Source organism: Schistocerca piceifrons, chromosome X (assembly GCF_021461385.2).
Source record: "Schistocerca piceifrons isolate TAMUIC-IGC-003096 chromosome X, iqSchPice1.1, whole genome shotgun sequence".
Taxonomy (NCBI): Eukaryota; Metazoa; Arthropoda; class Insecta; order Orthoptera; family Acrididae; genus Schistocerca; species Schistocerca piceifrons.
In genome coordinates this window covers 842,169,282-842,188,163 of record NC_060149.1, presented here as the reverse complement: position 1 = coordinate 842,188,163, position 18,882 = coordinate 842,169,282, and the positions used below count along the sequence as shown (strand labels likewise).

The 18,882-nt window shown below is 35.3% G+C and overlaps 1 protein-coding gene across 3 annotated transcripts in view; it reads left to right on the top strand.

The window, feature by feature from the left end:
• Positions 1 to 18,634, top strand: part of LOC124721683 (PDZ domain-containing protein GIPC3) — a 261,759-nt gene extending 243,125 nt beyond the window's left edge. The window contains exons 5-8 of one of the 3 annotated variants that reach the window (XM_047246758.1): positions 10,107 to 10,216; positions 10,892 to 10,973; positions 16,848 to 17,008; positions 18,138 to 18,634. In XM_047246758.1, the coding sequence (XP_047102714.1) occupies positions 10,107 to 10,216; positions 10,892 to 10,973; positions 16,848 to 17,005 (350 nt within the window). In that variant the 3' untranslated portion in view covers positions 17,006 to 17,008; positions 18,138 to 18,634. Of the gene's footprint in view, positions 1 to 10,106; positions 10,217 to 10,891; positions 10,974 to 16,847; positions 17,028 to 18,137 lie in introns of all 3 variants that reach the window. The other 2 variants (XM_047246757.1, XM_047246759.1) reach the window with 2 other exon arrangements.
• Positions 18,635 to 18,882: the final 248 nt, after the last annotated feature.

Here is an 18,882-nt window from a genome sequence, read left to right as displayed (position 1 = left end):
GGACGTCCACAACTTTTTACAGAATGTGGGATTCAGAGTCTTTTCTGCTCTGCAAAGTGGTATAGATGGTGATCTGTGGTATCTCTGCTGAAACAGTACAATGCTGGTGCACACAGAAGTGGTTCAGAGCACACCATTCATCGTGCATTGTGGAACATGGAGCTCTGCAGCAGACCACCCTTATGTGTTCACATGTTGACCCGACATTATCAGTTATGATTGCAGTGGATGCAGGACCATCGGGATCTGACTGTTGATCTATGGAAACATGTTGGCTCTTCAGGTGAATCATATTTTTGGTACATTAGGTCACTGGTCATCTGCACAAATGCCATCATCGAGGTGAATATTGGCTCAAAACATGCAGTGTGTCATGGATGCAGGCTGGTGAGAGCAGTATTATGCTACAGGAGACATTCTCCTGCACTTGTGTGGGACCTGTGGTAGTAATCAAAGACACGCTGATAGTTGTGAACCATCTGCATCCCTTCGTGCTTCATGTCTTCCCCGACAGTGATGTCATCTTTCAGCAGTATAACTGTCAGCATCTTGGAGCCAGAACCATACTACAGTGGCTTGAGGAGCATTCTAGTGAACTCAAGTTGATGTCTCAGTGACCAAGTTTGCCTGATGTAAAATCTGTGGAAACCATCTGGGTCATTATCAGGCGTCATTCCCACATATGCAAATCAGTGACCCAGTATTTACGTGAGTTACATGACCTGTGCATAGACATCTAATGCCACATACTTCCACGGACCTATTAACAAACTGTCAGTTCTGTGATACACAGAATCAGTGAGGTATTTCATTCCAAAGACAGACAAACAAGCTATTAAGCAGGTGGTCATAATGTGTTGGCTAATCAGTGTAGTTAGTTAGTTAGTTTCATGTTCAATATATTATTTGCATGATAAATCATTATGATGTGGAAGGAGTCATTTTACATTTGCTTTGCAAATCAGTTTGTAAATGTGGCTACATACTGGACATTTATAAGGTGATCTTTTTTATTTTCCTTAATTATTAAACTTACAGATGTGAGTTAGTAATTTCTATCCACCACTTTTTACACAGCACATAACAGTTCATCTATGGAATAGAAGAAGTTGCCAAGGAGAAATATTTTCAGACTACAAATTTTACTTTACCATCTGTCAGACATTTTAAATCACTGGGAAAGCTTACAAAAATTTTAGTTGCAGCATTGTGCACCCCTTTTTGCATTAAATACAACCTTAATGTGGAGTCATGTATGTTATTGTTCCCTCTGTTATTGTAATTATGTACATCATTGTTCCTTTTGACCTAAAGTGGATCAATTACGATGAACTGCAGGAGGGAATAGATGTACTGTGTTACAGTAGTCAGCATGCCCAAATCCTTAAACAGATGTCCACAGGATGATCATGGATGAACACCACATATTATTCTTACAGCACATTTTTGAACAACTAAGTCTTTCTTTCTTAACACTTTGATGCCTTGCCTAGAATATTGTATTCCTTTGAATGACAGAAAGAATGCCATGCCTATAACATTTTGGGCACAGCATCTTAATGAGGACTGCCACACCCTTTATATGAAGTCCCATACTCCGTAACAGAGCGTAGGGGACAATGCGGGAGACCCGCAATATTACTATAGTCCGATTAAAATTAGTTGATAGTTGACATCTGTCACTTGCTGCTACAGTATTGCCACATTGTCTGCCAACTACAGCTAAGTTATAGGTGACATACAAACATGACACAAACACAGAGGGTCACTTCACAAATGCCATTAATGTGTAACACGGAGCAATGTTTGAAGTGGCTGCCATGAGGAATGTCAGAAATGCAAAATGTTCTGTCAACAGATGATTTCAAGTGACCAATGAGTAAACTGTGGCAGATAATGCATTTTGTAGCCCTGAATTTAAACTCGTGTCCTAAGCTAACCTCCACCTCACGATGTGCAAAGTAGCCAAGAAAATAGAGGTGACCAGTCTGCAGCAGAACTAAAATCATGGTCACTTTGTTCATGATGATTAAAGCTAACCTCTACAAGCAACTCAAGACAGAAAAAATTCAGTTTCAGTGCTAAAATGAAATTTTAATTTCTTGCTGTTGTTGGTTACATGAAACTTGGCTACATGAGCTGCCATGCTAGCAACTGATGAGCCATCCTCTTTGGCAACTGGTTGCAGATTATAGGCAACACAGATTCCAAACAAATAGGAATTATAGCCAGCAAAATAAGAGCAAATAAAGTCAGTATGATGATGAAAATGATGCGGCAAAGGATTAAAAAAAAAAAACCCTTGCATTCAAACCAATTATTTGAATAAAAATAATAATCAAACGCTTTTCATTAGATACAGAAATTTAAAAAATGCTATATTAGATGAGATTCAAACCTACAACCTTCAGTACATCAGGCTTGTATGCTAGCCATTGCATTATTACACAACAGTGGGTAAATTAGTTATAACTGTGGTTACCCAGTTGTAGCAATGAATTGCAGCCTTCAAAAACTCAGCCTCATGCAATGTGGTTCAAAGTTTCTCTAATGTAAATCAATCTCTGTGATTATGATAACTATATGTGACACTAAATCACATATTGTGTGGAAGTATCCAGTAATGTTTGGTAAATGTGTATTTTGTCACCATTGTTTTGTGTGTGATGAAATATGAAATAAAAGTGCCAGACACATGATTCAACATGAAAATACACCATGAAAGAAAATAATTGGAAGTGAACTGACCAATTGTTGTGGCAGTTTGGTTACCATGAACAGTTTGGTCATGAAGTAAAGCGCTCTTGGAGGAAACCGGCGCCAAGGCATAAAGTGTCAACTATAAAGTAATTTTAATAAGACTGTAGTATGGCAGTGCTCAGTAAGATGTTGTACCAAGAATATTATGGGTATGGCATCCTTTATAAGATCAAAGGCAATGTAATGTTATTGGCATGGCACTCAAAGTGTTAAAGATGAGTCATCCCAGGACATGATTCCATATGATATTATTGAATGAAAATATGCAAAATATGTCAACTTGCTGATTTGCCTCTCCCCAATATCTGCAATTATTCTAAGAGCAAATGTGGCTGAACTTAGTTGTTTTAGGAGTTTGAAATGTGCTTTTTCCAGTTTAAATTCTCATCAATATGGGAACCTAAGAATTTTGGAGTTTTTGCCCTATTTATTATTTCCTCACCATGTGTTGCACTTATTATTGGTGTAGTACCTCTTGGCATGCATAATTGAGTATGTTGAGTCTTTTTAAAATTGAAGGTGAGATCATTCACATAAAATCCCTCAATCGTACTTTTCTTTTGTTGCTGTATGTATGCATGGATTGGCTATGATATTAGTGTCATATGCAAAAAGAATTAATACTGCTTGTTGTATATTAGACAGAATATCATTTACATATGAGGAACCATAGTTGATCTACGATTCAGCCGTGAGGAACCTCATACGTGATTTGCCACCTATCAGAATAATGTCCCTGGACTACACAGGTTGAATTACTAAGTAAAACTTTCTGCATTCTTTTGGTTAGATATGACATTATCCATTGGGTGGCTGTACCATTAGTCCCATAACACATCAGTTTCTCTGGTAGAATATTGTAGTTCACAGTCAAATGCCTTAGACAGGACGTAGAAAATACCAACCAGCACTAATTTGTTATTTAATGCTTGTAAACTCTGGTGAGTGAAAATGTAAATGGTATTCTCAGTAAAGCAACTCTTCTGAAATCCAAGCTATGATTTGCTGAGGAATTATTGTTGCTCAGGTGAGATACTATCCTAGGATACATCATATTCTCAAAAAGTTTGGAAAATGGTGCCAGCATGAAGCAAGTCAGTAGTTACTGACATATTTCCTATCACACTTCCTAAAGAGGGATTTTACGATGGCTTATTTCAGGCTCTCTGGAAAAATGCGATGAGGTGGTGATTCATTACATATCTCAGATAAGACCGGGCTATATGTATGGGGAACGAATATTTAGTACTCTATTGGAAACTCCATGAAAACCACATGGGCATTTATTTTTGAGAGAATATATAATTTTGTTAATTTCACAGAGAGAAGTTCGTGATATATTCATATGACTGAATTTTATTAGTGTTCGTTTTTCAACATAGTGCTCTGATTTTTCTCTTGATCTGTTTGTCCCTATATTTTCTAGTATATATAAGATACGACTATTGAATATATTTACTGCCTTTGATTCATCATTTACAGCCCTTCCATTTTGTTCAATAGTGATGTTATACTATTTTGTGGCTGGTTGTCCTGTCTCTTGTTTCACAATATTCCATATAGTCTGCTGCCATAGTTACTGTTTTTAATCATGGGACAGCATGTGGCATTTATGTTCCGACTCTCTGTGACAGAAACAACCCACAAAGAAGATATCTATCCATTGACATGCATTGTTGCCACTGTAGACTGCTTGAAAGGAGCAAAATGTTTCTCAACTATGGACAAGCAGACAGGGTACTAGAAAATCAAGGTTGATGGTAATGACTTTGAAAAAACTGCCTTCATAACACCTGAAGGCCTCTGTGATTTTTGCCATTAGGACACTGTAATTCTCCAGCCACCTTCGAACTTACGACGGACAATCTGCTTTGATACCTTGAATGGATGATGCATCTTTGTTACCTGGATGACACTGTTGCTTTTCTTTTTTTTTTTCTTTTTTTTTCAAGTACATATGAAAAAAATGTAAACCACCTGACAACCATGTTGGAATGTGTTCAGATTACAGACCTCTGCATGTATCTGAAAACATCCCTCCTCACCGCCCAGCAAATAAAATATTTGGGGCATCTAGTGAACAGTGATGGAGTCTGTCTCGATCCAGAGAAAATAAGAGAAGCTACAGATTTTCTGACACCTAAACACATTTATGGCATGAGAATTTCTCTCAGAATGTACTCTTACTACCAGCAATTCATAGAGGACTTCAATACCAAGCCACATCCCTTGCAATAACTACTGCCAAATTTTCATGGAATGAGGTGCAAAAAAATCTTTCCTTATCCTTAAAGAGGCACTAATATCTTCTCCAGCCCTAGCATTGTATGACAAGAATGCTGAGGCAGAACTCCACATTAATGCTAGCAGTTATGGGGTAAGAGCAGTTCTAGTGCAAATTCAGGATGTGCTGTAAAGATGATAGCTTATGCTCCAGAGTATTCTTCGAGTCTTAAGATGAACTACTCTACAAGCAAGAAGGAGTGTCTTGCAAAGCTTTTTGGGTCACCAACAAGTTCCAGCCATGTTTATTTGGCAAGCCATTCACCTTTGTGACTGACCACTGTACTCTCTGCTGGCTGAGTGGCCTGAAAGAACAATCAGGTCAACTATCGAAACAGGCACTGAGGCTTCAGGAGCAGGACATCACAGTGATGTAAAAAAGTGGATGCAAAAAAATGGTTGCTGACTGCCTTTCAAGGAATCCTTTGGTGGAACACAGCAGTGTGTATGAAATCTCAATGATTATTATTATTCTGGATTTACAATGTGAGTACATTTTTCCAGCACCTATTCTAGATTACAGTAAGTCACTAATTATTGTTCTCCACTCTTCTCTATTTGTCCATAAATCTTCAGGAATGTTGTTCTTCCTCATTGCTGACTGAACTCCCTGTATCCATGTATCAGGTGGTCGTCCCCTTTTTCTTCTTCCAATTGGTACCCAGTCGATTATGCATTTTGGTAGCCTTTCCTGTTCCATTCGTCTGATGTGTCCATACCATTTAAGTTGTTTGTGCTCGATGAAATCAATAATTGAATTTTTACATTTCATCTTGTCTCTGATTACTTCATTTCTTATTCTTTCTCATCTTGATATTCTTGCTGAACGTCTCCAGAAATCCATTTCTGTGGCTAATAATTTTGATTTCAGTTGCCATTTTGTTGTCCACACTTCTGAACCATATGTAATAATGCTCCTAACTATTGTTTTAAAAATCCTTATTTTGTTATCAGTTGTTATGTGTTTGTCCCAGAGAATTCTATTCAATAAAGAGATTGTCGTCTTTCCAGAATTTATTCTTGATCTAATTTCTTTGTCCTGTTTCCCATCATTTGTAATTTTCACACCTAAATATTTATATTCCTCAGTAGCTGTTATTGTTCCCATCCCTTCTTCTAATATTAAGTCTCCATTCACTCCACCAATTACCATGTACTTTGTTTTATTCATGTTTACATTTAGACCTGATTTTTTATATTCTTGAATCAATTTTCTGGTCATATACTCTATGTCCTCATAGTCTTGGGCTATAATCAGTTGGTCATCTGCAAATTGTAACGAGTATATTGTTCTATCATTTATTGGTATTCCCATAGCGTGACATTTTTTCTTCCAATTCTGTAAAGTTACTTCTGTATATATTTTATACAATGTAGGTGAGATGCTACATCCTTGACGTAATCCTTTTGTGACTTGGAATCCATGTGATAGATATTTACCAATTTTTATTTTTGAAATAGAATTTTTATATAAATTTTGAATTGCTTTAATTATTCTTGGATTTATTCCTATTGATATTAAAGCTTTCCATAAACTGGATAAAAGCACACTATCATAGGCTTTTTCTATATCTATGAATACTAAATGTATAGGTTGTGCCCGAACCATTTTTTTTTTCAATAATTTGTTGTAGGCAAAAGATATGATCAATTGTTGATCTTCCAGCTCTAAAACCTGCTTGTTCTTCAGCCTCCTTTTCTTTGTATTCTTGTTCTAACAAATATTTAATAATTCTTCCATATAATCTACTGAAGGTATTGGTCACTGTTATTCCCCTATAATTTTTACACTCATCTTTCGCTCCTTCTTTATGTATCACTGAAATATATCCTACTTTCAAATCATTTGGGACATCTTCCCCATTTAAACATCTTTCAAAAAGGTTTCTTAACAATTCCATTAATTTCTTTGTTCCTAATTTTAATAATTCTGCAGGAATACCTCCAATGCCTGTAGCCCTTCCATTCTTTAAAGATTTTATTGCAGTTTTTACTGTCTCTATTTCCAAACGGATGTAATTCTCTGCTTGTAGATCTATCATTTCATTATATTCAGGGTTTCCCAAGTATTCTTTCCTGTTTTCTGTTAATAAACTTTTAAAATATTTTTCCCAAGAGTCATGAGTAATATATTTAATATGTGTTGTTTCTTTGGAATTCCTTCTTAAATTTTTTACAGTTTTCCATGCTTCTGTGTTTCTTTTACCACCAATATAGGATTCAGTTTTTTGACATGACTGTTCCCAAACTTTGTTTTTTGCTTCTGCAACCTTTTTCCGGATTTTCGCTTGTTGTGCATTAAGCTCTATTTTATCTTGAAGATTTCTGGTATTTAACCATTTTAAATATTTTTCTTTCTTTAATTTCACTTCCTTTTTAATTTCTTCATTCCAGTAGTATAATGGATGGTTTGTACGTGTTTCTTCTGTTTCTCCTAAAGCTTCCTTGGCGGCTTCATGTAGTTTATTTACAATATAATGATATTGATCTTCTGTATTATCAAACTCTGTTTCTACCAGTTTTTCATCTAATCTCTTTTGATATAAAAATATTGTGCTTTCATTCTCAAAACTATTCAAATTATATTTAGGAATTTTGATTTCTGTTTGTATATTTTCTATAGGACAATTTCGATTTTCTTCAGTGCTTTTTCCTCTGAAGGGGAATAAAAATTTGGAATTTACCAAATAATGATCGCTAAGAGTTACCCCTCTATATACTCTTATGTCATGTATTTTTATCCTCGTTTGGTGTTTAATTATAATATAGTCTATTATTGATTTTTGATTCAATGTATCTTTATGCCATGTGTATTTATGTATTTCTTTATGTTGATAAAAGCCATTTAATATTTTCAATGAATTTTGTTCACAGATATCAATAAGTCTATTACCATTATCATTTATAACATTTTCTCCAAATGGTCCTATAATTTTATTTCCAATTTTACTTCCAGTTCTACTGTTAAAATCCCCTGCAATAATAATCTCCCTGGTTTTCCTGATATCCTCTATGATTCCATTTAAATTATTATAGAAATCATCCTTTTTACAAATTGGTTCATCTTCGCTTATTCCATATACTCCTATAATAGTAATTTTGTATCCATGAATATCAATATTAATTTTATTCAGATTTTCATCAATAGGTTCCCAGTTTGTGACCATTCTTTTGAATTTGTTTTTCATCAATATCGATATCCCCCGTTTTGCTCTTTGATTTTTTGGGACACCACTATAGAAATGTGTATATGATCCTATTCGTTCAATACCTCGTCCTTTTTTCTTAGTTTCTGGGAGTATAATAATATCTTGATTTCTAGCCTCCATTTCTTTAATCACTTCTCCTACTTTATTTTGTAATCCTTGTATATTCCATACACCAATTAAGACAGTCCGTTTTCTTAGCCTTTTTCGTCTCCTATTATATCCATCCTGGAGGTTTTTCCAATGAATGGGGAGTTGGCCCATCGCATTAACCCCCAACCTGGAGGACCAGGTAATTTTTGCTCAAGGTTTTCTTCCTTTAGCCTTTGGTAATCCAATACCTAAACTACAAGGCAGTAGTTGCTAGTTTTGGTCCACCCCGGGTATTTTATTTCCCCGGTACCCTCCATATCTGGTGGGCATTCCCCTATCCGCCACCTGGGGAGGCGCCCGATGGGAGACTAGCAACTCCATACGGGGAAATCTCAATGATCACCACATTAAATAACATTGCTGCTGAACAGAGGGAAGATCCAGCAGTGCTGAAAATCATAGACGCCTTGAAGAAGGAGGAATCAACAAATGTATAATTCCAGGTAATGAACAGAGCATTGTATAAGAGGAGCTATGATCCAATGGGATGGCAATGGTTGCTTATCATCCCAGCTCATTTACAGCAAGCTATTCTGAAGTATTTCCATGACACTCTAATGTCTGATCACCTGGGATTTGTGAAGCCTCTAGATAAATCAGACACAGGTATCACTGGCCAGGTCTCTACCAACCCATTAGACACTATGTGGGTCACTGTAAGGAATGCCAGTAACTTAAACATGTGCTGCAGTCTGACTATTTGAAGCATTGTGGTTCTTAATTATTTATCTTGTGAACTTGGAACTTGTTTTGTTGGCAAATGACTTCCATTTATTTTGTTTTTGGAGACTTTTGTTCTATTCAGACTCACAGAAACTTTAGAACTGGAAACAATTGTGGATTTCTCAACTTGACCCGTACCATGGAATCAGCGTAGGATTCTTTGTGAACTTCAGTAACAAAGTGACACTTTTGACTGAGGCCGTGAAGTTCAGCAGCGCAAGTGCAATAGGATTGATTCGGTTGTTTTTGACAACGATAAAAGGCAACACAAGAGGCTACCACATGCGTATGCTTTTGAAAATAGATGGACAGAAGTGAGCACATGTCAGCAAAGGACAAAGACGCATGATCTTTCAAAGGAGCCAATTGTGACAACAACCGATACATTTGAGGTGAAATCCATGAAAGGAACAGAGACTTACATGTTTGGTTGTCCACAACATGAAATGCCAGGAAGTGCTGTCGAAGAGGTTTTTCGTAATCAGACCAGTCTTCTGCCGTCTCGTTGTAAGGAGGAAAAGGAGGGAGAGACGACGAGAGACACCCCGCATTGGACACCGCGATGAAATCACGAATCGCATTTGTGAGAAGCGTTTGCTGTTCTATGAGACCTCACAATAGTTGATCTAAAGTAGCCATGGAAACATGTGGGTCAACGATGAAAAAGAAAAATTCACTACCTCGTACCAATTGTTATAACTTCAAGTTGAACAAATATATTTCATGGGTGATGCAATACATGAAAGTCACAGATCAAGTAGACAGAGTAAGACATGTGTACACTTTAACAGTCAAATCATAACTGAGTCCAAGTCTAGCGGCCACTGGCTGGCTGGCCGCTTAGGTGGCGCTGCTGCTGCATGGCTGGCAGACAGCGCCGCATGTAGAGGATGCGTGTAACTGCGCAGCGGCACTTTGAAAGGTCGGTGAGTCACAACAAAAAATGTTAGTTTCAATAAGGAATTCCCTGTTTTGTTACAGCTCATGTCGGACCACATGCCGATCGTCGGAAGAACAAGAAACCTGCATTTGGCTCTGGGAAAGAAACAATAAGGTTCAGTGCGAATGGACCAGCCCAGATTCAGCCAGAGGTGAGTAAATAAAAATTCAAGAGTTGAAAATGGTAACCATTAACTCTAAATGAGTATACCGACAGTTAAGAAACATACTGTAGATGATCAGGTAAGTGCAGTTTCCAAAGGCATGCAGGTACATTCTAAAATGTACACATTTAACATATAAAATTACCAGAAAGATTTTGACAGACTATATCTTTATAAGTTTTATGAATCCATGTTTTATTTTTAAACATGTTCAATTTAAGAAATTAAACAGTCAGCTAATTCTAATAACATGTTTCATGATAAGATGGATTTCAGGCTTTTATTCAGTCTCTTAGTACTTCTCTGAATACAGCTACATTTTTGTTGTCAGTTTGTTGACTGCATTTTGAATGTTGCAGCTTTGTTTCAGTCTGTAATCATTAGTTCCTGGTTTGATTCTTGTGTGCATATTACATGCTCTTTTGTACACTTTGGTATACATAGTTATGTACATAGAAAGCCTATTGATGCATGCTGCTACTTACTGCAGAATAAAAGACAGACAGCTGCAACATTTAAAATTTCATCACACACCTCAAACCAAGTAATTCAAATGAAAGGCTAGTTGCTGTATTTGTATGAGTAATTTAATCCACAGACAATGTGATCAACTTCTACTATGATGGATAAAATCGTCTTAACATGTTTTGTTACATTTTTCAGCTTGATGATGTAGCTAAAGTAGCTATTGACAAAATCAACAGTCTACTTGATTCATTTATGGGCATAAATGATGCTGAACTTGGTAAGAATGTTTTTAATCTATTTACTATTCTAGAGAGAAATTTGTTAAATAATTTTACATGCATTGTGAATTAAATTAAATTAAATTAAAACTATTTGAATTTGTAGGAAAATGCTTTTGTATTCATTAATAATGCTGTTTGGTGGCTCACAGAAAATTAACTTGCCATTAATCATAGTTTTCAGCAGCTTGCTGTCAGGTACAATTCTGGGAGAAACAAGCCTATATAAAATACTCTTAGTCAAGTACTTGGACATAATATTATTGTTCTATGGGCCGCTCAAACCATGTTTTTGGCATAAGTTATGGAGTGGGAAAAGCCTGATACTATATGCCAGAACAGAATTATTGCTCTGCAGAAGAGTTCATTAAAATAACAGTAAGAAAAATAGAGTTTTATCTTTGATAAAGGTTTCTGCTGCGCTATTTATTTATTTACTCATACTGATCACAAAGCTACATGACAAACTCATTTTGGCATTTTTGTCATTATCAAGCATATCTGTGCAGATGGTATAATAGGTATAATATTATTCCTTACAGCTATGTTACTTTCTATCTTTACATTTGTCTCAGTATGCTTACATCTTACCAGGTATGACATGGTCCATATTGCACCTTGGAGAGTAAGTATCAGTTGTCTTTCTGTTATGTTATAATTGTGTTATTTCTATCTGTTTTTATGTATGTGATCTCAGTAAAATTATTTTTGACAGCTCTGGCTCCATTGATGCTATATGTTTACAATGGAAATTATACTTCCCAGAAAGTCAGTGATTACATTTAATTTTTAGAGATAGTATTTTGTGGTTTAACATAAATAATAAAATACTATCTCTAAAAATTACACATAATCAGTGGCTTTCCATAAAAAATAAATTCTGATGTAAACAAACAACATTGATGGAGTCAGAATTGTCAGAAAGCGGTAAAAAATAATTTTACTGAGATCACACAAATGAAAGTACATGGAAATAATGTGATCATAACATATAAAGACAACTGATATGCTCCAAGATGCAACATGGACTGAATCACACCAGCTAAGATATAAGCATAACATGTCATATGTAAACATAGGAATTTACGTAGATGTAAGGAACAATATTATACCTATTATATCATCTGCACAGGTATGCTTGACAATGACAAAAATGTCAAAATGAGTTTGTTGTGTAACTTTGTAATCACTATGAGTAAATATATTAATAGTGTAGCAGAAACCCATACCAAAAATATGTCGTTCTTTGACCTCATGCATGCTATGGGCCCACTAGAAAAGAAATCACTGAAAAATGGAATTGTAACAGAAAGTCTTTTTAAGGATAGTATAAACCCTCCTTTCATGTAGTATCTTTGAAACTACCATCACACTTTTTAGAGACGATGTGAAAGAAGAGAGCTATGTAATTATCTGTTTGTATGATGCAAGGAGCAGCATACTTTTAAGGAACATTTCACATTATCATAAAATATATGAAAAATAGCTGTGATACTGAGGTACCAAAATGATACAAATGTAACACAAGCTCTTAAAGAGTTTTAAAAAATACAGGGTTTCTCAGTAGTGGTAATGAATCAATTCCTTGAAGAAGAATTTTGTCGCTTAACATTGCCACCATATTTTGTATATTCCCACTCACTACTGTTCTGTGGCACAATCTTCTGAGGCAACATAACAAAGGTCCCAAAAGTATTTATTCCATAGAAGCCTGCACAAAGTTGACAACTGAACATCTTGCAGAAGCTTCTTCAGGGACCAAAGAACTCTTACTCTTATGGGCCAATATGTATACTCCCTAATGATATTTGTGGTTAATAACAGGAATTAATTTAAGATGAATTGAGCAGTTTACCTGCACCATAGCAGAAGTAAAAATAATCTCAATATGAGTTAACCATTTCCAAAGTCTGTTATCTCCATGAAACAAATTTTTTCAGAATATGTACCCAGTAGATTCTGGTCGTATGTAAAAGCTGTTAGTGACACCAAAGTTAGTGTCCAGTTCCTAGTGAATGTGACAGGAACTGAAATTCAGGGTAACAAAGCAAAAGCTGAAATGCTTAACACTGTTTTCAAATGTTTCTTTACTGTAGAAAACCCAGGACAATTGCCCCAATTGAATCCTCATGTCACTGAAAAATAGAATGAAATAGTATGAGTATCAGTGGTGTTGAGAAACAGCTGAAATCATTAAAACTGAACGAAGCTCCAGGCCACAATGTAATCCCTGTCATATTCTACACTGAATTTGTGGCTGAATTAGCCCCTCTTCTCACTATAATCTATCGCAGATCTGTCGAACAAAAAACCGTGCCCAGTTCTTGGATAAAGACACAGGTCATACCCATCTACAAGAAGGGTAGTAGAAGTGATCCACAAAACTAACATCCCATATCCTTGACATTGATTTTTTGTAGATTCTTAGAACATCTTCTGAGCTCAAACATAATGAGGTATCTTGAACAGAATGACCTCCTCAATGCCAACCAGTATGGTTTTCAAAAACATCAATTATGTGAAATCCAACTTGCACTTTTCTCACATGACATACTGAATCCTTTGGATCAAGGCAATCAGGTGGATTCAGTGTTTCTTGATTTCCGAAAAGCATTTGACTCAGTACCACACCTTCGCTTGTTGTTGAAAGTATGATCATATGGGGTATCAAATGAAATTTGTGACTGGATTGAGGACTTTTTGGTAGGGAGGACACAGCATGTTGTCTTGGATGGAGAGTCATTGTCGGATGTAGAAATAACTTCAGGTGTGCCCGAGGGAAGTGTGGTGGGACCCTTGCTGTTCATGTTGTATATTTATGGCATTGCAAACAATATTAGTAGTAAAATATTAATAGTAAAATCAGGTTTTTTCACAGATGATGCAGTTATCTGTAATGAAGTACTATCTGAGAGAAGCTGCATAAATAGTCAGTCAGATCTTAAGATTTTGACATGGTTCTGAGATTGGCAACTTGCCTTAAATGTTCAGAGATGTAAAATTTTGCACTTCACAAAATGAAAAAACAGAGTATCCTTTAACTATAATATCAATGAGTCACTGTTGGAATCCATCAACTCATACAAATAACTGGGTGTAACACTTTGTAGGGATATGAAATTGAATGAAGACATAGGCTCAGTCATGAGTAAAGCAGATGGTAGACTTTGGTTTATTGGTAGAACACTGGGGAAGTTGATCAGTCTACTAAAGAGATTGCTTACAAATCACTCATGTGATCCGTCCTAGAATATTGCTCAAGTATGTGGGACCTGTACCAGATAGGACTAACAGGGGATGTTGAATGTATGCAGAGAAGGGCAGCACAAATTGTCACAGGTTTGTTTAATCCAAGGGAGAGTTTCACAGAGATACTGAAGGAACTGAAATGGCAGACTCTTGAAGATAGACATAAATTATCCCGAGAAAGTCTATTAACAAGTTTCAAATACCAACTTTAAATGATTACTCTAGGGATATACTACAACCCCCTACATAGTGCTCACTCAGGGATCATGAGGATAAGATTAGAATAATTATTGCATACACAGAGGCAAGCATTCAAACAATCATTCTTCATGCATTCCGTATGTGACTGGAGCAGGAAGAGACCCCAATAACTGTACAATGGGATGTACCCTCTGCCATGCGCCTCACAATGGTTTGCAGAGTATATATGTAGATTTAGATGTAGAAATGAGGAAAAACCTGTCACTCCGTTGGTATTTGGTTTTATTGTTATTATTTATTTATTAACATTTTCTTTCATATTTTGGATTTATATTTATACTTCCATAAATCACACCACATTATTTTTATTTAAAACAGGTATTTTGCTTTGAACATAACTACTTTTGGCACTGCAATCTGGATGCAACAGTTTCTGGAAATGTTTTGGTTTAAAAATGATGGGTACAAATGAAAAATAACATAGACATTTCACAGTGTTTGTTCCTGTAACAAAATTATTCGTGTCCACTAGAAAGAATAACATAGTACATACCTATTAATTAATTTTTTTGAACAATTGCTGTCATCTCTATATTAAAGTAGCACATAATTATGATATCATTGCTTTTTACATCAAATACTGATCTGCTGTTCAACCTCATCAGGTAGCTCTTTCACATCATAATCTTCAGCCAGTTCAGCTCCAGACTGTGTTTGAAAACGTACTTGTGGAGTAAAAGTTCATTAATACCCATCCTAAATGGGTCCATAGTGGTTCTGTAAATGGACTGTTGCAAGTTTGATTTTTATGGTTTTACCATGACACATTTACGTATCTCTGCTGGTTTTACTTCCATCCAGTATTTACCCTTCTTGCAGATATTTTTACCTCAACCTATCTCAGACTTGCAGCTTTATTCCCCTCGAATAGTAAGAGTGCTGTGACCTTTCTTTTTAATTAATACCATATTTGAAGACTTGAACCAAAAGTGTCATGGAGAGGGAGGTTTCATGGCACCTTTAGGAGATGTCTTCAGTCAGCAACAAGTGCATCTAATCCAAGTTTGTAGATAGTCCCAAAGTTTACAATAGGGCCATAATAATAACTGAGGTTCAAGATAGTGCTTTTTGAGTATACTACCTTTTCAATCCCTCCAACCAGCTGTTACTCAATAATGTGTATTTGTGCCAAAATCCAACTTTACAGGTATAAAAAATGTAAAATACAGAAAACTAAACAAACTAAAGTTGCATTTACCTCACAAGAGAAATTAACATAATGTTTAAAATGTATTCTAAATACGATTTCACAAGTGCACTGAAATAATGGGTTTTGGAAATGTGTCTTTGTCAGAGCATTAAATATGCACTGAATAGAACTGTTTTAGGTCCTGTATTGTTGTCCAAATTTAACGTCTGCTGGAACTGTGCCATCATGGATATAACAGAGACTGGAAGTCCAAACTTTGGAGTTACTTTTATAACAGAAATAGGAGCTACTGGAACTTGGACTATGTTCTAAACTATGCAGCATGCACCTTGCTCTTTTGGCATACAAAAAAGTTAATACTGGAAAAAAGTGGATTTAACAGATTTTGGAAATGGGTGATTGTTATGCATTATGCCTACCCTAGCTACTGTTCAGAAGAGAGCTTTATACTTTAGTGCAAAACTCTATAACAAATTGTTGGTAGACATCTGGTAGTAAACTGAAAATCCCCAGATAATCAGCAACAAAGTAAATACCTCATTAGCAATTCCTTGTACAATTTATCTGAGTATTTTCACTCAGGGGTGCAAGTTACAATGTATCTTGTATTAAATTGATCCTGACTTTGGCAGTATACAAACAGGTGATTTGGTCTGTGTAAAATCATGTATATGATTTGTTTGAAGTATTACATAGAAGTAGCAACTAAGCAGTACAAGAGGAGCAGTAATGGATTTTTTTTCCAAAGCAGTTATTTTTCTCCTAATATACATGTAAGCACTCGAGAGTAGATTAGTATTGTTGTTAGTTACTTTATAGGAGTAGCCTGCAGTGCTGCTTTTGCCTATTGATGTATAACTTGACTCATTCCACATACCTGACAGGTCTCCTTTATGATGTTAACTTAGTGTTTTATCATATGGATAAATGATTTCATATATAACACCACTGATAAAAGACCACTGAAATTAAAAGCATCTCTTCTGATGATATGTCTCTATATATAGAAATGACAATGTTTACTTTGTAAAATTGAGATATGTCATGTGTTATTATATGTGCCAAAGCATGTGCAGGCAGTTGAAACACTTCATGACCTCGCTGACTTAGCCCCATATGAAATATACATGTGAAACACAAATAATCTGATAGAATTTAATAAAATAATTTTTGCTTTGTTATTACAACTACTGAAATTACTTTAAATTTTCAGCTACTCTGATATGGGAACAAGCTCAAGGAAAAGCCAACAGTATGGATTTTGCTGAAGCAGTTGACAACTCAGAACTTGAAGAATTTGGGTTTTCTGATGATTTTATCATTGAGCTTTGGGGCGCAATTACTGATGCACGTTCTGGTCGCCTGAACTGAACAGTAAAAACTAACTCTTTATGTATGTAATAGTATAAGTTTTAAATTTAAAATTTGTAAAATATGAAGGATTACTGAGCAGTATCATAGTCACCTACAGCACTTATTTCTTGTAAGCCCACAACGGGTTCCATTGTAATGGTCAATTTGAAAAGACCAGCTGAAAAGCATAAACATGTAAAATGTTATTCTATTTTTAACAGTTGGCTTGAGATGTGGCATATTATTTACACTGAATCAGAATTACGGTCTCCTTTGTTGATATTTTCTGTTAACTTGAATCTACTTGCTACATGCCCTGTTTTATATAGAAGTATATTGTAGTTATTTCCAGTGTGATGAACTTTATTTATGTGGCATTCATGGAGCATAAGAAACTCAATGTTATTTATTCCCAGACATAATGATCCCACAATTTACATTTGACAGGTCTTATTGAGGAAAACTGTAGTCTCGTCACCAAGAATTGTTTATAAAATACACATGAAAAATTGAAATCTTAATGAACATCGGAACATCGTTCATTCAGTAGAGTGTGTTGTTGTTGTTGTTGTTGTTGTTTGTGTGTGTGTGTGTGTGTGTGTGTGTGTGTGTGTGTGTGTGTGTGTGTGTGTTTGAGGGGGAGAGAGAGAGAGAGAGAGAGAGAGAGAGAGAGAGAGAGAAGTTGTGTATTGGAAGAAATTATCAGGAATACTGAAGAGAATAGCAGTTGTATATTTGGCCCCAAAATTAGTTTCTTCTGCCACTAACCACTGTGAAACAATCACTACTTTAAGGTTTGATTTATAATAATACTTGAAAAAATTTCTTAAGATATGTTACAAACGCATATAGCTCCGGAGGCATACAGAAATAGAAGAGTAATTCAGTCTCATGTAAATCAATAACTGGAAAGCTCAAATTAGTTAAAAAAGTATGAGAAATGAAATTTAACAATTGTATACAGCAACATGACTTAAATGATGGCAAAACAAAGAGATCTATAGATTTAATGAAAACTGGAAAAAATAAATGGTAGGGTAAAGTTTCAGTGTTAGCATCTCAAATACATTTTGTGTATCTTTTTATAACCTCAATTTCTATAAGCCTGGGACATTGTCATCAAACTTAGCATATGTATTACATTTTGCAGATGACTGAACAAAAAATTTCCATCAATGAAGTCAAAAGTAGCAAATGGAAAGCAGAAATCAAAATAACAAAGCAACTGTGGTAATAGCATTTCTGCCGTTTTATCAGTGCAGACAAAACCAGTGGTTTCCTCTTTTATTACAACTATCTTTGCCAGCTGATTGTATAAAAACTGATTCCTATGCCTTGTTCATTTTACTCTCATTCAGTGCAGTCATATATGCTCATCATGTAAAGTATGCTACTGCAGGTCTAAGAAATAAATTTTACACTGCACAACTTTCTATTAAATTTTATTTTGATATGAAAGTATCTTTCTGAAGGTGTGTAATGTATTTTCTTTCAATATTTGTAATATTGTTGGTTGTACTGTACATTAATTCAATGCCTTGAATTTTTCACATGGTATTTATTCTTTAATGTAATGCACACATGTACATAAAATATACCACATGAATACATTCAAATGTGAAACATAACTGTGTGCTTTCTTGTAAGAAAAAATAAAATAAAATAGAGCAGAAGAAACTGTGGATGAATGTTGTTTTGCTGTGCAGTCTACATTTTAACATTAAATAAATTACTTTAATTAAAAAAATCTATGTACAGTTTTAATAATCTTCATTTAAACAAAGTGACATGAAACAGTAGATCAAAATTAAATTCTGAAAGCAGACATATTCAATTATTTAAGTGTCTGACTCATGATTATAATTTTCTGTGGACATATTTAGAGATACAACTAC